Source organism: Phoenix dactylifera, chromosome 3, assembly GCF_009389715.1.
Source record: "Phoenix dactylifera cultivar Barhee BC4 chromosome 3, palm_55x_up_171113_PBpolish2nd_filt_p, whole genome shotgun sequence".
Taxonomy (NCBI): domain Eukaryota; kingdom Viridiplantae; phylum Streptophyta; class Magnoliopsida; order Arecales; family Arecaceae; genus Phoenix; species Phoenix dactylifera.
The window spans coordinates 415,507-437,723 of record NC_052394.1 but is presented as its reverse complement, the minus strand read 5'-3'; the positions used below and the strand labels follow the sequence as shown (position 1 = coordinate 437,723).

The following is a 22,217-nucleotide window of genomic DNA, read 5'->3' as shown; positions in this document are numbered from 1 at the left end:
ACTATTTGGTTCGGCTAGTAAGCAATCAATGCATGGTTGGAGACTGCAGTTTCGACATGTATGCATCAACACAAATAATAAAAAGATAAGAAAAAAAAGGGTGATGATGCTGTAAACCGATGGACCCTAAGAAATCTATGGGGATCCATTGTTCAGTCACGCAAACGAGGGGCTTTATGACGCAATCATGTACCCAATCAATCCATCTGTCCCAGAAACCCATCTATCACCGAACTCGATTATAGGCCTTTTTCCATATCTAGTTTAATAGTCATGAGACTGCAATAGGTGGAAGCCTAGAGAAGGTTGCACATGCTCTCTTATAGAATAAGAATATTATTTGAAATGCTTCTGCTCCTTGTAAAGTCAATTGAAAATCTTCTCAATCATCTTTAAAACATGTCTACGTTGCCATTCATGGCACCCATATCTCAAGAATAGATGAGAGATGAGTGAGAGGGAGTGATGATATGTTTGATGTATCCTATATATTAGATTGTTTTCTATGATTCCCCAATTAAAAGTAAAAATCATGTGTGCAGGCAAGGGATGGCCATACATAGCAATCTAAACACTCCATCGTCTTGAAGCTCCTCATTCGACAAACTAGAAATACTTTTTGTATTTGAAAGCTTGTTATATAATCAATGTGATCAAGGATCTTCTACAAGAAGTTCGATATTGATGCCTTCGATGATGTGAAGGTGCCATGTATATGTCTCTTCTTCCTAGTTGTCTTAAGCAAATCACATGATCTTTTCAATGAGGTACATAGAAATTAAAATAAGAACAAGAACTAAAAGGATGGTTAGAAGAAAATTTTCCATGCTTCTAGAATAACTTTGATCAAAGCGAAGTTGCACCATTTGGATACATATAGAAAGCTAGTTCCGAAAATTTATATAGCTAGGTTTTATTTTAAAGAATCTCTAAGCTTAAGTATGCTATTTATTGACAATATAATAATTCATATGTAATTTAAGATAATTCTAAGCTGAACCATGACATTATTCAGAACTTGGTTGAGTGCGAAAAAAGTTATGTCCAGTCTCATTATTAATAATAACTGCAAGCTTTTTACAATGATACATAATATAACCGGATTTTCCGTGCATTTATCATGCACTCGACTGCCTGGTAGACTATTGATATGGCAGCGTGAATTTTGGGGTGCTATTCTTGGAAGATCACCCTTAATTATATTTGTTTTTTTAAATAACTTAAATAAATCTTCTTTATTATTTATTTATTTCTGATTTTTGATTTGTGACCGGTGTGCGATTTCTAGCCTTGGCTGCACGGATTGCGTCTATGAAAGGCAGGGTCGAGACCCGACAGCTCAGGTTCACCCACGATCGATCGGATTAAACTTCGAAACACCGTCGCGTCTTTGCCAGCCACGAGGATCCAACTTCCAACGCGACGTTTCCAAAGAACAGATCTCGTCGAGGAATAGCATCGAGCCAATTTCCACGTCAGGAAAGAACGCATACGAGTATCATCGGCGACTCCGCAGCATTGGGGTTGCAGACCCGCTTTCCTACATTACGCATTCCTCCTCCTCCTCTCTCTTATATTATTTTCTTATTTTATTTATCAGCGAGACGAGTTGAAGATTGAAGCGAAGGTTGTTGTGGTGGTGGTGGTTGTTTTTTTCTTTTTTTGTTTCCAACAAAAGAAGAAAGAGGGTTGTTTGTTTTTAGGGTTTGGGCAGGCGGATGGATCCGGTGTTGCTCGACGACATCATAAACCGCCTGGTGGAGGTGCGGTCGGCGAGGCCGGGCAGGCAGGTCCAGCTATCCGAGCCGGAGATCCGGCAGCTCTGCGTTGTCTCGCGGGATATCTTTCTTGGCCAGCCTAATCTATTAGAGCTCGAAGCTCCCATCAAGATCTGCGGTCAGCTCTCTCTCTCTCTCTCTCTCTCGGATCTGTAGAGATCCTTGCCTCGTTCTGTTTCTTGTTTAATCAGTTCAAAAGGTTTGTCTAGGATCCTTGTCCCAGGTTAGAGATTTGCTTTGGTGGTTTGGGAGAATCTTGGCATAAATACGGGAAGAAAGTTGAGTTCTTTCCCGGGGAAAATGATATTGCGAGTTCAGATGAAATCTAGGGTTTGCTTTCGAGAAAGATGGGTAGAATTTTTGATAAAGATTTGATATTGGAATATGCAATTGTGCACATTGCTACGCTTTTAGGGTTTTGCTGTCACACTGTGTGATCCCTTTTTCCCTCACGGATGTCTATGATCTTTTGCCATTTAATGGTTCAACTGTTTACAGTTGCTTTTTCACCAATTGGAAATTGTGAGGAAACTGCCATCATTATTTTTATTTTTTTCGCATATCTGTATTAGAGGCATAATTCCTGCTGGCTGCGTATTCTCCAGCTTGCAAGGCTGTCAAGAAAAATAACTCTGAAACTCGTGTATCTTCCTAGTGATGCAATCAACCTGCGAAAGTTCAACTCTTTCAATTTGATACAGTCAACAATGGAGACAACCTACATGCTATATTATATCTATTGCGTTGCCCTAAACTAAAGAATAAAGCACTAGCAATAAGATTCGGGGGACAGGTAACCGGGAAAAGTGAAAAGATTTGAGATAGGATTGCAAAAGGAAATCAACTGTAGCAGAATTGAGACAGGATTTGAGATTTGAGATAGGATTGCTTTGATGCCTACACTTTAGTTGGTTTGGGAGCCTCCAAAAATCCAAGAAGATGAATGCTAGTTGTGTGTATCAAATGGCAGCAGTGATCCCACAATGACCTGCACTCTGTAGCCTGAGCACTTCAGATAATGTTCTATGATGTTACCTGCGTTTATGCATGTAAAATCACATAAATTGATGTAATTGGACCCTTTGTTCTTACATTATATCATGTATAATATTGTTTTAGGATGTGCGATATTTCATAATGTTGTAGAAATTGTATACATTTAACAAAGCATATGATGTGATTGCTGTTATCAGTAGATGTTGTCATGTACTGTTTTAGTTGGTTTCCTGACCAAAATAAAAAGTAATGACTTTGGATTATTACTGTTATGGCTTATTGAATCTTGTCAATTTCGTCAAGTTCAAACCTTCTTCATGAAGTAGTCCAAGCTTTCGTTCTTTATTAAGTTTAGAATGCTTTTTAGGGCAGGACCGTTACTCTTCTTTTTCACATTCCTCTTATGACTGCACTGAATTTGTTCAACTGCAACTATGCACGAATATTTTCAGTATGGTTAACCAAGGATATTACTGGATACTGGACATACAATTTGGTTACATCGTTCATGAGATACTTAGCAATAACTGGTCGTGTTTCATAGTTCATTAAGGCCCTGTTTGTTCCAGAATAAACATGAATAAAACTGAACTTTGTTCAGTTTTCCAGCTTTATTTAGGTTTATTCAGCCAAAGAACTTCTTTGGCTCTTGAATATAAACCCAGTAATGAGGGTCATTTTTGGGAAATTCAAAAAATAACTGAAAAGCTCATTTTTGAATTTTGATTCTTGTTCGGCCTTAACCTGGTTAAAACTATTCGAGGGAGAGGGCCCTAAAATAGCTCTACTTGATTAACAAGGAATAAGTGCCTACTCCAATAAAGTTATTAATATATGCTGGTTAAAATTGTTTGGGACCAGCAACAACCTAATTATTTACAATAATCAATTATTGAACCAGCCGCCACACACCTTTATATGTCTCTATGTTATGAGATATTATCATACAATTCCTTTCTCAAATCTTGTGATTATTATCCTAGAAATATTTTTCCTATTTTTTTGGTCAAAAAAATGTTTTTCCTATTGATAATTCCCTTATCATATATCTTTCAGGTGACATTCACGGCCAATACAGTGACCTTCTAAGACTTTTTGAATATGGAGGTTTTCCACCTGAGGCTAATTATTTGTTCTTAGGTGATTATGTGGATCGGGGAAAACAAAGCTTGGAAACTATATGTCTTCTTCTTGCGTACAAAATTAAGTACCCAGAGAACTTTTTTCTTCTAAGAGGAAATCATGAATGCGCCTCAATAAACAGGATATATGGATTTTATGACGAATGTAAGCGCCGATTTAATGTGAGACTGTGGAAGGTCTTTACTGATTGCTTTAACTGCCTCCCTGTAGCTGCCCTAATTGATGATAAAATACTATGCATGCATGGTGGTCTTTCTCCCGATCTTTCAAACTCAGATCAGATTAAAAACTTAACTCGGCCAACTGATGTCCCAGACTCTGGTTTACTATGTGACTTACTTTGGTCAGATCCTGGAAGGGATGTTCAAGGTTGGGGAATGAATGACAGAGGGGTTTCATACACTTTTGGTGCTGATAAGGTTTCAGAATTCTTACTAAAGCATGATCTGGATCTTGTCTGTCGGGCCCACCAGGTTATAAATTAATCTGTATTCTGTTTCTTGTAGAGTTTGCTTCTATTTGTGTACTGAGTAATTTCCATACTTGCAGGTTGTTGAGGATGGCTATGAATTCTTTGCTGACAGACAACTTGTCACTATATTTTCAGCCCCAAATTACTGTGGCGAATTTGATAATGCTGGTGCAATGATGAGTGTTGATGAAACTCTAATGTGCTCTTTTCAAATTCTCAAGCCTGCAGAGAAGAAACCAAAATTCATCATGTCAACAAAAATATGATAATAATGAAGCCTGTTTTTTCTATCATCATCAAGGTTAGTTGTATAAGATCATACCTGCTGTTTTATACTCTTCTCTGTCAGTAGTTGACTTTAGATGATTGTGAATGAGTATCCCTCCACAATGGTTCACAAGAAGTTTCTACATCATGCCTTAATTATGGGTGCTTGCTTCACAAACAGACAAACAGACAAACACACAACACTACACACGCACACAAACAATATCAATCATATTCTTGAGTTCAAGTGTGTCAACTTTGGACAAATTGATGTTGGTAGCAGCTTGTCTTAGTACTGCTGGATAAGAAAAATACATTACTCTTTCGTAACTTAACAAGGGTTGAGAAATTGGAACATGCATTTGCTGTTTGCTATTATATTTCTAGCGTGTGGAAGGAATTCTCAAGATTCTGAGAGAGATTTTGGGAAAAAGCAACAAGAAGTTAATACTGTTGATTCTTTCTGTTTTATTTTGTTTCATGAGAAGTGATACCCAATGAAGAGATTTTATGAGGGCTAGAACTCTCTCCCCTGCACCCCCCCCCCCCCCCCCTCTTCTCCCTCTCCTCCTCATGCAACTACTAAAAGTTTTGAGGTTAAAACACACCATGGAATAACAGAAGTGTACTGGGAAAATAGGTTTTGTTTTTACTTCTTCATCTTTAGCTGTTCTTGATCTTCACCTAGTCTGTTTCCCTCAGATCTCCAATTGACTTGAGATAAAATCTCATGACATACCTTAATTCAGAGTTCAGATCCTTTTGTGCGTTTACGTGACTTGACCATTCAACAAACCCTTTTTCTCTAAACTCGTAAGATCCAAAGGCCTAATAATTACCCTCATTAACATAAGTTTCAGATATTTCTGTTAAAATTTGTTTATATTACATATTTGTATAGAGTATTGTCATGTGATCATGTATTAATTCAGTCAAGAGGATGAAGATACAAGACAAGCACCTGGATCATATAAAAAGATAAAGGGCAGGACCAAATGCATTTCAGCATAATTGATGGTCACCGTACTGCAACTAAATGTTCAACATCAAATTCTGGAAGGAAGTGCTCAAAACTTGCTGTTTTTTGACATCAAGCATATATACATCCATGTGTATATGTGTATGTACACATACATTTATACAAATGTACATACATGGAGATATCTATGGATGCATATGCATATGCATATGTATATGTATGGGGTGGAGTATAATTCTCTAGAGATCATGATGATCAACATGTGGATCTTTTATTTAGGTGTCCTATTATTGATTTTAGATGTGAGAGGAGCCGATACCCTCTCCTCTCAAGAGGATCACAGTCCACCCCTATTCTTACACATACACATATATGTATGTATCTTAGGGGATGGACTACGATCCTTACGAGAGGAGAGGTTATCTGTTCCTGTCAAGTCTAAAATCAATAATGGGACACGTAAATAAAAGATCCAAATGTTGATCATCATGATCTATACTACCACCACAAACCATGTGTTTTGGCGATCTCTAACGTACGCATCAAATGGGTGAAAAAAAATCTAAAGTATAATACAAGAGCATATTATTGTTATGGTCTAAGTATCAAAATCTATTAATTTTCACTCTATATATGTTTTAAAATACCCAGGTCATAATTAATAAGGTGGATATTCAATTTAAATGCTTTATCATGTATTTTAGTATACTAGTACAATATAAATTGTCAATTTTTGTATTCATTTGATGCATAAATTAGAGATCATCAAAATGTGGGATTATTGGTTTCTAGGCATTTTTAGTGGTATAGATCATGATCAATGGTGAGGAATCTTCAATTTGGATTCTCCATTATTGATTTTGGAATTAATATGAGTAGATTCCTTGTTCTCTTGAGAGGAATGTTGTCCATTATTAAACCTAGTTGTTTATAGGTTCTACTCGGTTATAATTCAAGCAACATTGTGTACATCATATAATAATTTGTTTGACGCTAATCTGTAGGCGTGTTCTAAATCAACCCCGCAAATCTTTTTCTATTATTTCTTTTGTAGATTGTTTATCTCCACAATCTTCTCAGAATTCATTTGATGCAATGCAGTCTAGTCAGTTTCTTAAATAACTCGATAAGCATCCATGGTAGTGTTTAATAAGTAAGTGTAACATGTGGCATCTTTTGTATCTTGCACCTCTATTTTGAACTTTTTATTTTTTATTTGTTTATGAAAGCATGGAAATAAATTCCTGATTCAGGATATGTTAGAAACTGGGGATTGTAAAGAATATGGAAAAAAGATAACTGATATAGAGAAAATGTCAATAAAAAGGACAAATTCAAAAAAGTTTAAAATAAGTTTGAGGTATACATTAAAAGAACTTCTATTATTAGTACAAATTGTTTGAAATTCATAAAAACATGATTTTTCATCAAATATACATAAATTTGAACCAATAATGCTTTTAAAGAAAAGTGAAAATAATTGGATCGTGTCTTGGTAAGTTAGAGATTTTTTTATTTACTTGGTATGGAAATAGTGGATGCATATGGAACATATTCAACTTGTCTTAGTGATGACAGATATTAATTTTTGAACTGATCATTTCACACGGATTTCACACCCGCTTCCAACTTCGAAGATGAGGTCTGCAACATAAAAATCTGAACAATGACTATGATCTACGAGGTTTGAGGTGTGTATAAACCAAAGTGAATATTTTGGAGACCAGTTGCCTATATGTTTGTGTCAAGATTGCACAATCATTTCAAGCATAGCTTCCTAAGTCAGAAGTCTGTTAGTAACAAATGTAGAAAGAAAATTTTAGTGGCATCTTTTGATGTGGATCTGCATGAGAAGGGAAATTAATCTGGTCTTCAGTATTAACAAATGTTTGAACAGAACCTACCAAGCTATAGGTTTATTGTTTCAATTTTTTTTTGTAATTTGTGATACCAGAGTAGGGGTGAAAGTGGATCGAATAATATCTGTTTGGATCTATTTTTCGTATTCAAAGCTATCTAGATGTGGATAGAAATTTGAGCATCCGACTAATATCCGTATTCGTATCCATATCCGGAAAAAAAAAGAAAAGGATATGGATATGGATAGATAACTATCGGATTCGTATTCGAATATCCGATTCTATTTGTAACTCTATTTAATTTTATATGACACTCATGAATTTTTTTAAAAAATAAATGACCACATTGACTTGCTATTAACTTGATTTATTATCCACTAGTAATATCTTTGATTCTGTGGCCATAAAGTTTGATTATCCGATTTATATTCGTATTTATATCCATATTTTTAGTATCCGTTTTGTATCTGTATTTATTTAAATTAAATATGGGTATGAATTTTTGCATTTGATTAACATTTGTATTTGTATCTATATTCGTCAAACAAAACAAATATAGATATAGATATGCTAGTATCCAATTAGATTTGTATTCGATCCGATTTCAGTCCTATACTAGAGTTAAGAGACCAGAAAAATACAAGATCAATGGAGAGAGTTATATGTAAGAAATGTTATGACTTTAGGACTAGATCAGAAAATAGTGAATAAGACATCTCAGATGCGCTAATATGTGTATATTCCAGTAATGGAGAAATTCTCAAAATACAATATAACCTGATACTTCAATGATTCTAGACTTGTTGAATGTGGATAGTTATTGACATAAATGCCTGCAACTATTGGTGCATTTTGGATGGAATTCTATTGGTTCTGTTCCAAATCATGGTTTCATAGAAAACTGATATATAGCCTGGTCCAATAGCTGTCGAAATGAGATGTATTTATAAACAAATTATTTTATTTAGGATGAAGAGATAAACAGTAAGAGAAGTTTAACTGGTGCATGATGTTATCAGGAATGGTGGATTTAATTTAATGCGCTTTAATTTTGAACTTAAGCTGTCAAGGTAATAGAATCATGCAGTTATAATAACTTGTTATTAAGGCTTGTGATATTTGTCTTCATAGACTATCAAAAGTAAGTAGGTGATTATTATTTTGTACATTGACACTTGTCTTCATATTGTTTTGCTGCCGGAATGAAGTACTCTGCTTTTGTTTTTTGCTTTTTATTTACAATACTTTTTTCCTTTCCAGTTGCAGAATCAATTTTGTATTCTGGAAGCATCTAGTTTGTTCATTTTCATGGAGGCTGTAAACCTGTTTCAGGCTACTTGCAGTGATGGATACAAGGAAAATGAAGCTGCAGAACTTCTTAACCTACAGAAACGGACTTGGAGTCATAAATGCTATTAGTGAAGCTGAAATAATGTGACATGGCCGTCAAGCATTCACTATCTTGAAGCAACTATTGTTCTTAGATAGCAAGTGCCAAATTTGTTTTCTTTTCTCTGTTTGTAAAATTATGTTGCAAGGGCACATAAATTGATGCTGAAAGGATAAAGTATCCTACTATTCTCTTTAACATCCTCAATCAGCAACTCTGATCATTTTGCCTCTTGGGCAACCCAAAGACATAAAAAGATTCTGATAACTCTTGTTCATGTATTGCTTATTGGAAAATTTGCAATGCATGAAACGGACTCTTTCATTCTCTGGAAGCAGTCAGAATACTATCTCCAATACCAATTTCGGATACCATTTTTAAGCCATGGATTTGCTTTAGGTGATTTCTGTCATGTCTGTCTGTCATTTTGATGCCTGTAACTTCTTTTGAGCAAGCCAGTCCGGGAAAGCTGTTCAAGTCAATTATCTGGGATTTTTTGCTCTGATCTGCTAGTACATTGGAGGTTTGTACTGTAGTTCATCCGCAATTGAGAGGGTGCGCTCTCTCAAGGATCCAGATATTCTGACACGCATCTTCAAGGCAACATGCAGCACCTATCTTGAATTCCGTTCTGTTTGCTAGATTTTCTTCTTCTCTAGCTCCTCCTGCTGCTGGGTCACATTAGCCGACACAGGCCACAACAACCAGTCTGGAGAGCAACCACCTGCGCTCTTTTGTGTCATCAGTCCTCACTCAAATGGGCCGCAGCAGCAAGTTGCAGCACTTCCATCCGATCCGAGCACAAATCATACCGCTGAACCAAAGATAAAGGGTACCATCAGGGGTTTGATTGGGTGAGCATGGGATAACAAGTAGGGATTAACCCTTCTGCTCTTGAACATAAGAAAAATGTCAGTGGGGGCCACCCTTTACTTCGAGATATTCGGGCTACGATGAGAGAGGAAATAGCATTCCAGGCTAAACATGTATTCAGAGATGTAAACGGGACTGTTGAGTGGGTGACGTCTTACGTGGCCAATCACTTTGGAGGTATCTTGTAGGTTGGAAAGGGAAGCTGTTTCAGGTCCTTTTATTTTCTAACTTTATTGGATGTATCCGTACCAAATATATATGAATCATCCGTTTTAGCAAAAGAAAAAAAAAAAAAAAGAGAAAGAAACATAAGAAAATCATCCAACACAAGATGAACATAGGTATTCTTTCAATTTTATGTTGGAAACTGCTTGCAGGCTAAGTAAAGCAGTACAAATCCATCAGAATAAATGATGATGGTGAGCTTAGGATAAATGATGATGTTGGCTTCTATTGTCAGCTCGGGACTTACAATTACACCTCCAAATTGGCTCGACAGCACCTACTCCCCCCACCCCTACCCCTAAAGTATCTCGGCATGCAAGCCTCTTCACACCAAAAAGTCCTCCAAAGCGGATTGGCAGTTCCATCCAAAAAATTGAATCAAAGCTGGCTTCTTGAAAAAGTAATCTACTCTCATTTAGTGGCAGGCTTACTCTAATCAATTCGGCCCTCTCGGCAATCTCCATCTACAGTACTCGTTTTACAACTTGCCGGCCTGGGTCATCAAGAGAGTAGAAAAATGCGGAAGGGATTTTCTTTGGAAAAAACAAGCTTCCTCTTCTGAAATTGCATCCAGAATTAACCAGAAAATGGTCTGCTTGGAAAAGGAAGGAGGAGGCGCAGGAGAGAAGGTTCTTAATTACATGAATTGGTCACTTCTGACTAAATGGGGATGGAGATATCTTAAAAACAACCCGGGTCCTTAGCAGAAAGTAAATTCATCGGAACGACTATAAGAAAATTAAGTTGTCTCTATATATGTTGGAAGCCAAAAAGGAGGTGCTCAAATCTCTGGCCTGATGTGATTAACTTACTACAACCATTTTGGAATAGAACCCATTATGAAGGTGGAAATGGCCTTGGCATACCATTTTGGAAAGATTGTTGGCTTTGTGAAATTCCATTGAAGTCATTATTCCCCACCTTATTCAGTTTGAGCAGGCAAAGAAATCTGGTTTGGTTGCTCCTTTTTTCACGCCCACCACTAATTCATGGAAGCTACACAGCCCTTCCTCGGCCTTATGAAGATCTCATGAAGAAATAAAGCTACTAGCCCTTGCTGTCTAGCTATTACTTGCATATCTTTTCTATCTCAACAAAAAAAGGTTTTCTTGAAGCATGAACTTGAAAGGCAGCATCGATGTTTTTGTCTTCAAGAACCCGCATCCCCGTATGTGGTGCTGAAAAAATTTACACAGACTTCGAAAATATTGTCGGGAAAATGTATCAGCCCTTACTGTATAAATGCACCCTTAAATTTGACCGATGGTTCATTTCTTATAATAAAGAATGAAGGGGTGGACATAGGCTCGATCTAAAGTTACTCAAACGTTGTGATGTATTCTTCCTGCTCCCTTTGAAGTCGTACTACGAGACACCTGAGTTCCTTTTTGGAGTGATTTTAATCTGAAGTTACTCATAAACGTTGCGTTGTATTCTTTCTGATGGTTCATATTTTTGAAAAACGTCAAGCATTTGGTCAATCCATCCATTCACTTTATTTCACATATATGGGTGATGGGTGAATGGTGATAGCACGCGTGCTGCTTTCAGATGCATTAAAGCCCATTATTTGTAGCCTTTTGAAGAAAAAGCATAGGAAGGACCTAGCTGGCACAATCAGGGAAACAGATCCACCAGCAAATGGAGTTTCGTAAGTAATCATTTTTCCCTTATTAAGGAAGAGGATTTCCACTGGCTTCCACGAAAGTACCTATGGATGCAAATATGTATTTGCATACGTATCATGTTGATGGGGTATCAACGTGGAATGTGTCGATCATGACTGACACTGGTATATATATCTATGTACTTGCATATAATAATTGATGGATGTGTATATGTATGTATATGTTAAGCTGAATCAAAAGCCTTAATCTGTGGGGTCCAAGCCCAGCCCAACTTCGAGGTGGACGTAGATGCTTCAGGCAGGTCCTGCCCTCTTTCCAATCGCACCGTTTCAACGACTTTGGTGTAGTCCTGTCGTCCAGATCAAGCCCATAATTTCCACGAACTCCGATGGAGGTGCATATCGTACGATTTCGTATATATATCGTGTATATATACCATCGGATGCGAACACGATGCAGTGCATAAGGCTCCAGAAATGTTTTAAACACCACGGGCATCTTCCGGCACGATGCAGCCTAGAGCTCCAATCAATGAATAGAGGCTATAAATGGCCGACGCAGAACGAAGCAATTGGACGTATCCTTCCAATGGCAATTCTTATTCCTTTTGCCCTCCTCATCCTTCCGGCCATTTTTGGCCTTCTTCCTCCTCACGCCACGGCGGACCACGTCCTTTACACCGGCGAGGTTCTCATGGCGGGCCAAAACCTCACCAACGGGCAATACCGCTTAGCCATGCAATCCAACTGCGACCTTGTCCTCTACGAAGGCGAGACGCCGACATGGACCGCCAGCACTGCCGGCAAGGGCAACGACTGCTACCTCGGGCTGAAGCACAACGGAGAGCTAGTCGTCCGCCGGAATGTCCACTACACCCTATGGTCCAGCTCAAACAAATCGAAGAAAGGCAAGTATGCCCTCGTGCTCGACGGCCACGGGAAGCTCGGCATCTACGGCCAGAGACGGTGGGCGAGTAGCAACCAGAAGGAGACGGGCGTCCTGGACAGATCGGTGGTCTCGACGGAGTACGTGCTCTACTCCGGCGAGAGACTGGCCCCTCCGAAGAAGCTAAAGTATAAGCATTATGAGCTGGGATTTAAGAAGTGCAACCTGGTCATCAGTGACAGCCGAACAGGGAAGGTGCTGTGGCAGACTAGCACGGAAGCTAACAGTTGCTACGCGCAGCTGGAGGCGGATGGGGAGCTCACCGTCAAACATCGCAATAACCGTCTTTGGAGCAGCAACAAGAAGTCGGAGAACGGGCCTTACGTAGCCGTGCTTCGTTTCGATGGGAGGCTTAACGTTTATGGCCCGTTGATATGGTCCCTTGACAGAAAGGACGACTCGCTCTTCCCGGATGCTTCTTCTTCTTCTTTTCCTCGTACGGGAGATTTCATGGCGCCCAATGAGTGAGCCAGTGTACGTACCCGTTGGCTAAGAGGCAGGTATATTAATAAGATGGGGGAGCGCTTGTGGTTCGAGAGAATTTGCGTGTCGATTACCTGTTTGTGGTTTTCTATCAGTTAATCTTGTCTCGTAAAATAAATTTTATGATCCTTCTTTTTCGACCCGAGATGAACCTTGTAAAGTCAGGAATGCTTGCGATGCATGGCTTCAGCTTTAGAAGATTTTTACCGGTTTTACCGATGTAGCCTGTGTTTTTGGCTTGTCATTTTTATTTTAAAAAATTGAAAACAGAAATTTTATTTCTATTTTTTATATATTTCTATCACCACTTCTACCAGGTTGTATTTAGCTTGTCACTTTTTTTTAAAAAAAAACCAGAAATTCTATTTCTAACTTTTCATATTTTTGATAATAAAAAATATGTCTGATTTTTTTATAAAAAAAACGATGGCTAATGTTATGGCCAACCGCCAACAAGCAAGAAAAGAAGAGGGGAGGGAGCCAACAATCTAGTCGAAAATGATGAAGAGCATTGTATTAGGCGGAGAGACAATTGAGAGAGAGAGGTAGCGGAGAGGAAGGAAGGATATAATGCGGTCGGGCATGAGGGAGCTAGCGAGGTTTGGCGAGCCGGCACGGTCGAGCATAAGTGACGTGACCCAGAGCAAGATTGGATGGTAGAAGAGGGGCTAGGAGAAGAAGTGTGAAAAATAGAATTTTAAGTGGAAGCACAAATTTTATTTTTATTTTTCCAAAAATAATAAAAATTATCTAAAAATATATAAGTAGAAACATAGCAACAAAAAAAAAATTTATACCATTTTTCAATTTTTATTTAAAAAAAGAAAAAAAAACAAATTCCCAACTACCGTGCAACACGACCAGTGAACTGAAAACTGATTCATAGCATAGTAAGAGGTTAAGAAGAAGAAAAAAATCTCAACAAATTAAGTGCCATCCTGATCTCTTTACTATATCAACTATCTTATTGAAATGAAATCACAAAAAATACTCTATGAAACATTCATGAATCTTCCACGATGAAACTAATAGTTATTGACCTTGCTAGCTCACTAGTCCTTGAATTTCCAGCTCCTAGCTAGTGGGCGAGGTCCTTGCCCAGGCCTTCCCTTATCATCCTCGTGCCAGAAACGCTGCTATGGTTCATGCACGGATCCTCCTGGCCTTGAGACACCTACCCTAATCACAGACGAAGGAAATGGTCAATATCCCAAACTCGATGAGAACCTGGAGCTTTTTTTTTTTTTTGCTAAAGAGAACCTGGAGCTTCATTATCTCAGTCTAAAAGCACCCTCTCACGTGCGCCTTGGACGTGATAAACAATAGCAGAAGACCCCCTCACCCCAGCTATAAATAGGGCACTGATCGGCTAGCAAGATGCAATGGTTGCAAACCCCCATAAACGTTCCAGTTATCACCGTCGTTCTCCTCTCATACAAAACCGCTCCCCGCCCGGACACCCCCCCCCCCCCCCCCCCCCCCCCCCACACCCCGATCAGCAATCCTTGTGCTCCTCCTGGCGTCCACCGACCACCATGACCGATAACAATGTCCTGTACCCCGGCCAAGCTCCCGGCACCGATAGCCAGCTCATTTACGGAGATGCGACCTTTGTCATGCTGGAGGACGGCATGCAACCTGGCCTTGTGTCACAAAGGCCTGGGCTCCCAATCCAACACTCGCGGCATGGAGGTGAACTGCACCCTCTCCCTTCACTGACAATGTCCGCCTCATCCTCCGGCGAGCTTATGCTGCGGTACTCCAACCCGATAGTAAGCTTACCATTTATGACCCGGAAGTCTGGTCCACCTCAGTCTTCAGCAACTGGTGAAAAGTGCCGGCCCTTTTTTTTTTTCTTTTTTTTTTTTTTTGCTAAAGTGAGGAGCGTCCCTTGGTTAGGAAAAACTTTTCTCAGGCCAAAACCCTTCGTTGGGAACAACTTTTCTCGGGCCGAACTTTATGGGCTCGTTTGGTTCGCGGGAAGTATTTTCCCTTCTAGGAATATGATTCCTGGGAATCAGATTCCTAGGAAGAGGATACCTAGGAAAGCACTTTTGGCATGTTTGGTTAACCATGGGAAAGTGACAAATTTCCAAAGTGCTTATGTTTGGTTGACCATCCACTTTCCTAGGAAAGTTATGTATAATTTCTATTATGCCCTTAATAAAAATTAGGTCTTTAATGCCTCTTTAATGCTTCTTTAATGCTGAAGGGTCTTTTTGGGAAAAAATAAAAAAGGAGTGATTCCCACCTCATGGGAAAGTAACTTTCCATGTTTCTCATGGGAAAGTAACTTTCCCATGAAATGTGGGAATCATATTCCCATGGGAATACAACTTTTCATCTCTCTCCTTTGAAAACTCCAACCAAACAAGAGGCATTTCATTACTTTCCCGTTGACCACACTTTCCCCCCTCCCTTTCCTGCGAACCAAACGAGCCCTATATGACAACGCTACCATAGTTTCATCGGTAGGGTATGGATCCTGTGCGGTATACACATGGCACAACAGGATGCTCTGCAGCCATAGATAACTATTATGAAAAGCAATCTATAAGGGCATTCATCTTTTTATGGCGGCCATCTGGGATGCACAACATTCTGCGGTGCGCAAGCCACACCACTAATAGAGCATGAATCCTCAGTGGTGTGTGTGCAGCATCGTAGAGTACTGTGCAACCGTGGATGGCTACCATTGAGACATAGATGGCTCTCAAACAAGGCAGTTCATGAGTGCGTGCCTTGTGATACATGTTGTGGGTGTGGTGCCGAATTTAGTCTCATACCGACTAGGCAGCGGAAAGGTCTGTGCTTTATAAGGAGGGAAATCTCTTTCCTCACGAGGCGCCTTTTATGGGGCAAAACCGTGTGGGTATCCCCCCGTCAGCGCTGGACGCGCGGGCCGAAAATGTCTCTCCCAGTAGCGCTGGACGTGCGGGCCAGAGCGCCCAAAGCGGACAATACCTCGTGAGGGACGCAGTCTCTTTCTCTGCTCGGCTCGGTTGGGGCTATGCTGTTGCGTGGGCCCAAAAAATCTTGCAACAGATGGCGCGCCAGGTAGGGGCCCGCCCGCACATAGAAACTCTTCTTGGGCCTGGGAGGCTGCGTCAGCTCAGGCCGGCCCAGGACCTTCCCGCTGGGGGGGCTATGTTATGGGTGTGGTGCCGAATTTAGTCCCATACCGACTAGGCAGCGGAAATGTCTGTGCCTTATAAGGAGGGGAAACCTCTTTATTCACGAGGCACCTTTTGTGGGGCAAAACCATGCGGGTATCCCCCCGTCAACGCTGGATGCTCGGGCCGGAAATGTCTCTCCCCGTAGCGCTGGACGCACGGGCCGGAGCGCCCAAAGCGGACAATATCTCGTGAGGGACGTAGTCTCTTTCTCTGCTCGGCTCGGTTGGGGCTATGCTGTTGCGTGGGCCCAAAAAACTCCGCAACAATACGTAATGCACATTGTTTGATGGTTGTCCGTGGTGGCTATCTTGGGATGCACAATACTCTACTGTGTGTGGTTTGCACCATAGATGATTCTGGCTGTTGTCATGAAGCATGGATCCTCTACGGTGCGCGTACAATCCTATAGGGTGCTGGAGAAGGGCAGATACAATCCCAATTGGCAGCGGGACAAAGGGCAATAGGCCAGAGATACTACTTCTTAAGGCTTGGCCACCAAGGCAAGATACTTGTCAAGAACAATGCCTATCGAACTATGCATAGTAGCTCACTCACCTCGGAGGAAGAAGACTACATACTCGTCCTCCAAGCGAAAAAGCAAGCAGTCATCTATGGACCTTTAGTCTAGTTTACTGCTTCCAACCGTGTCAAAAATGAAGAGATAACTTTGTTAGTCATAGAGTGAAGTAGAAGCATGTTCGTGTGCTAACCTAGATTTTGTATATGCTAGCAGAGCTAGGTGAAATTTTAATATAACATCAGAGTTAGATGGAAGTTCTACATTATTATATTGCTAGAATGTCAGAACGTGTATTTTATTTCTGAGAGTTAGCTCGTCATTTGTAGTATTAAAATATTTACAAGAGAAGGGGAAAATTAAAAAGAAAGAGAGAGCAATAGAGAAAAAACTTTATATTTGATTTGTTCCATCATATTTGGTACATCTCAGAGGTTATATATACTAATATATATACTCTATATAAGAAAAATAATACAGGCTGATACAAAATCATGTTAACAAAAAAAAAAAAATTATGGGTTATAGCTATGTGATCCCTAAAATCATTTTAATAAGATCATGCTAATAAAAAAAAATATTATAGCCTAATATAAGTTGTTATATTCATCAAACCATTTGAAGAAACAGATTCATGGGTTAGCTGTTGGGACATCAACTTTTTAGTTTTCATTAGAAAATATTGTGAACTTAGTATGTGCTATATATGCTAATGAAAACTAAAAAGTTGATGTCCCAACAGCTAACCCATGAATCTGTTTCTTCAAATGGTTTGATTAATATGGACTCTCCATGAAATACTCACGCAGTATAATTCTTTAAAAAACCATTTTACACTAAATGTTCTTCAATAGTTTTTGGAGCGAGAGAAGAACAATTTATATATTTTCGATATGGACATAAATTTTTTCCATTCATATTAGCTTTCTCAAAAGCAAATTTAATGAAATTCTAAACTCCATTCAAATATTCGTTGCTAGATCTCGACTTATTTATCCAACTCTTGTCCATTCTGTTAGAATACTGATTGAATTACAATTTATCGAAAAAAAGATAAACAAAATTAAATATTTAATATTATATTTTCTATAAATTTATAAGAAAAAGGACTTAGCAACTGACATGCACTTTATAAACTTTGATTGCAGTATCTATATTAAATTCTCGATGCATGAGCCATTAAGTTGGTAATTGATGAGAGGACAAGAAATTTCATTCTTATCAACGCATGCCAACCACATAATACAAGTATCTACTATTTAACATAGTTCAACATATTCTTATGCATCCATATCATGCAATAATTATGTTTTTTTACGGGTAACTCTATGTCCCTCCCTTGTTTGTAATAAAGTAGGCCCAAGATATCCTTTGTTGACAAATGAAATGCAAAGGGCCCAAAAAGGTATATCAACCATGACAGAAGGGTACAATGGTAGTGCTATTAATGTTTGATGTTTCTTATGGCATTTAGCATCACTTAGTGATTGATCATTAACTTGTGATAGTTGTTGAACATAACCTTAGTGGGAGGCTAATTGAGAGCTAATTGAGAGAGAGAGAGAGGCTTAAGGAACCAGTAAGGCTGTAACAGCTTCTAAAATAATATTTTCTAGAATCTAGTGATCTTGCAAGTGTCAAATTAGTTGTTATAAAACATGGTCCTATTGACCTTGAGCATGGATACAGTTGTATGCTTAACATAACATAGATAAATGTTTTATTTGATTACTAATAGGTATGATTTGTCAAATCATATGCAGGTATGCTATGACTGGCCAGCTAACCCAGAAAAGTGACGCATATAGCTTTGGCATATTTCTTCTGGAGCTTCTGACTAGCAGGAAACCAGTGGATCATACGATGCCTAGAGGACAACAGAGTCTGGTTACTTGGGTAAGCTATTACTACATATATGACTCTTTATTGCTCGCATAACTACAATTATTTTTGTAGATAATATTATGTGATCAAAATAAAAGAAGTCTATGATAGGAGCATTTTGTGGTCCATGACCTACAAACAGGTTGCCATAAAGCGGTTTAAAACATGCTAATGTATATTTTTTTATCAATTCTTTTTTCTGAGGGACTAGGGCAAAACAAGACGACCTTAGTCTCCCAAACAACTGATTCAAAGACTATAACATGCTCCTACCCTTCTCATTTCTAAGGTCTTGAAATGGCAATGCACGAAGCCAAATGGTGGAAGAAATGCCATAAAATTACTCAAGAATGACTTTAGAAAACCGAAAACCAGAGGAAACCCGCTTCTACTTTGACAAAGCTTCCAACATCTAAAGCTATGGACTCATTTTCTAGTAATTCATATGAAATCTTCAAAGAAACAGTAGAGATAATGCTTAAAACTAAACTTCTCCAAAGTACATGAATCCCGCTCAATCGAAACCCTAGCACCATCCAGATTGATTCAGCATGCGCCAATGCCTCTGACTTTGGAGCCTCTCCCGCCTAAATCTCCAAGAAATCTCAAAAAAAAAAAACGAGCAGAAACCCCAATTCATTGAGCAAAATCTCTCTTCCAAACCCTCTAGCTCAAAACCCACTAGATGAAGGAGAATGGGGAGAGAAGTTTCGAAGAACACTGCAGATTGGCGGTCGCTACGAGCAGAGAGGAGGCGGAGAAGGACAAGAAGGATGAAGAGAAGCTTGCGAAGGAGGAGAATGAGGCTGGCGGAGAGTCAGAGGAGTAGAAGGAGACCAGTGGAGAGCTCAGTTCCATGGAATGGAGAAGAAATGGGGTTGATAGTGTGTCGAATAGGGATTTGAAAAATATATAGCTTCCGATAATGCTTATAATCGTCGTTTTGTTATTGGTTTCTGACGACACTTATTCATATCATCTTATTATTGAATCCAACGACGCTCAACAAAAAACGTTGGTAGAAAACCCACTAATTTTAGGCTTCCAATGATGCTTACAAAAAAGCGTCAGAAAAATCTCGACCACTATTTTCGGTGCTTTTAAGCGTTGTAATCTATTGATGCTAATAAAAAACGTCAGCAAATTTTGGTACAGTATTTTAAATTACGGACGCTTCTTTCTGGCATCGATTACAGTCCCCATTACCCATATTTTCTATAGTGTAGGAATATTTGTGCATGTCATTAAATTTGTGTATTCAAGAATAAATTTGATGGACATTAATTACTCCGAATAATTTGGAGATAATCTGTATTTAATCAAGAAAGAATCATGAATATTTCAAGAATTTTATAATCTGCTGCACGCTGTTACAAGTAATGTGAGCATGCATCTTCCCCCCATTTACAGGATAATATATGTATAATGTCACGGACTTCCCTGAATGCCACCGCCTAATGCATTACAAATGAAACCTAGCTTTGATACCCATAATAGCCCTGTAGATCTTGAAACTAAGCCACGCATGCCGGGCCTGGAAACCCCATCCCCATCATCGTGCTGAGATCGATCACCCACTCCGGAGCAAGAAGACGCTGAGCTCCTGAGCCGGGCTGCCCCCGGGGTTGATGAGGTGGTACGACACCGAGTCCCTTGAGCCCACCACCCGCTCGTAGGTGGCCCTCATGTACATGAGTTCTCCTAGCTCCTCCGGCCCGTCCCCGACCTCGCCGGGAAATAGCGCCCCCGCCCCGCCGACATCGAGCGCACCATCTCCAGCACCCGCCGATCCTTCTCCGTCGGCCGCCGCCGTACCGCATAGCCTACCTTCCGGCCGTTGCAGTAGGCCTTCCACGTCCGCCTGCCGCTCCGGTGGCACTCGAGGGAGACGCGGAGGAGGCCGGAGCGCATCTCGCGGGCGAGGAGTTGGGTGGGGATGGAGAGCTCGAAGAGGAAGGGCGGGGGGACGGCGGGGTCGTGCTGGACGCAGAAGGCGACGCGGCCGCGGCGATGGCCGAAGATGGTCCCCACGATGACGGACCTCGATGGGGACGACGGCGGTCGCTCGGCGGCGTCGATGAGGCTGTCCTCTTCTTGAGGGGGTTCTTCTTGGCGGTCCTTGAAGAGGTCGGCGAAGGAGGCGCTCAGCCGGTTCTTGATGGTGGCGGACGAGGAGAAGGTGCCGGCGGCGGCGGCGTAGGAGGCCTTGGCCTTCTTGGACTTGGGCTTGGTGGAGGAGGGGTGGCGAGGCAGGAGCAGAGGGAGCGGCGGAGGTAGTCGATCACCTTCATGATGCTTTCTCTGGACACAGAGAGAGAGAGAGAGAGAGAGAGAGAGAGAGAGGAAGGTTATTATTTATTCGTTGAAGAAAGCAACGGTTAAGATTCAAGAATCGCAGGATGATAAACATTTGGCCTTTTGGCTGCAGCGAGAGGCCGCGGGAAGTGCCACGCCGGTGTCAGCATGTACTTGAATACAGCTGGACTTTGAAAGTGGTGCTCTGCTTAGATTTTTCGGATTCCACGCTTCCGGTTAGGCGGTTACTCATACATTCTCCCGCATCCCTCGAGCCGCGTTGGAAACCGACAAAGCGGATACGCTAACCGGACCTGGGCTGGCAACGTACACGGATATTGGAGCAAAATTTGCCAAAGAAGTAGATGGAGATTTCGGGCAAACGCCTAATCTAAATTCCTAGGTTTTTTGGTCTGCCTTTTACTGGACTTGGGCTTAGTCTTCCATGAACTTAGCCCATGTATAGCTGGAGAATGAATGCACGCACAAATGTTAGCAAAGCCTACGTATTTCCATATACAAGATATCAATTAAATAATTTGGTTGAAGGAAAAAGCCATATCAACTGCTAGGTTGGTTCAAGTCGAAGTTGAAGGTCCCTAATCCAAGCCCCAAAGTGTATGGCCTGTATCTATATGCCAATAATTAAGAATCCAGCTTTTACTAGCTGGACCCATGTCCCGGTCCACGTGGGTCCAATGCAAGTTTATTCACACAAAATTCTTGAAACAATACATTGTCATTAACTAAAAAGACAGGGCACCCCAATAATTTATTTCATGAGAAAATTAAACAAAATCTTACAAGGAAAGAAATTCTCATCAACGCTTTAATTGGACAAGTGTTTGGTGGGAATCGCTGTTCATGAATCGCTGCCTTCTTCACACAATTCCTGCACCGAGACATCCTTGGCAAATTCTAACTTTATATTTTCCCTGTGTTAACCGAGGCGAACGTATGAAAATGGGTGCATCAAACTGCGTTCTCAGGGCCCAAAGCATATGCCCTGGTTTATTAGGTATGGCATTTTGTCCAATTTACAGCTCGTCGAAGAAAAAGTTAAAACAAGCTTTTTTGGTAAAGCCAGGTTAGAACTGCTCAAGATCATACGGCACTCTCGTTTCCGCTTCCGCTGTGTCGCACGTACATCGTTTTCATGGCATGATTACCTGCCACCACCTAGGTTGCTGTGATCCATTCCTGGCTTCCATCATTAGTCCCCCTGGCCGCTGCAGCCCCGGTGAATGGCTCAAATTATAGTGTCCTCGCATCCCGTCATCATAGCTCTGATCTCTGATATCTGGCAT

At 40.3% G+C, this 22,217-nt stretch overlaps 2 protein-coding genes and 1 pseudogene across 3 annotated transcripts; 2 read left to right on the top strand and 1 right to left on the bottom strand.

Annotated features, from left to right (window-relative positions):
• Positions 1 to 1,382: 1,382 nt before the first annotated feature.
• Positions 1,383 to 9,213, top strand: LOC103722656 (serine/threonine-protein phosphatase PP1). 2 transcript variants are annotated; one of them, XM_008813293.4, is made up of 4 exons: positions 1,383 to 1,896; positions 3,831 to 4,390; positions 4,467 to 4,690; positions 8,827 to 9,213. In XM_008813293.4, exons 1-3 carry the CDS (start codon positions 1,719 to 1,721, stop codon positions 4,653 to 4,655), a joined length of 927 nt encoding a protein of 308 aa, XP_008811515.1. In that variant the 5' UTR covers positions 1,383 to 1,718; the 3' UTR covers positions 4,656 to 4,690; positions 8,827 to 9,213. The 2 variants fall into 2 exon arrangements, with proteins under 2 accessions (XP_008811515.1, XP_008811514.1); XM_008813292.4 differs by having other exon boundaries at positions 1,384 to 1,896; positions 8,755 to 9,213.
• Positions 9,214 to 12,198: 2,985 nt separating this feature from the next.
• On the top strand, positions 12,199 to 13,023 carry LOC103722658 (mannose-specific lectin 2-like). Its single transcript, XM_008813295.2, has one exon. It carries the CDS (start codon positions 12,199 to 12,201, stop codon positions 13,021 to 13,023), a length of 825 nt encoding a protein of 274 aa, XP_008811517.2.
• Positions 13,024 to 19,929: 6,906 nt separating this feature from the next.
• On the bottom strand, positions 19,930 to 22,217 carry LOC103699277 (annotated as a pseudogene).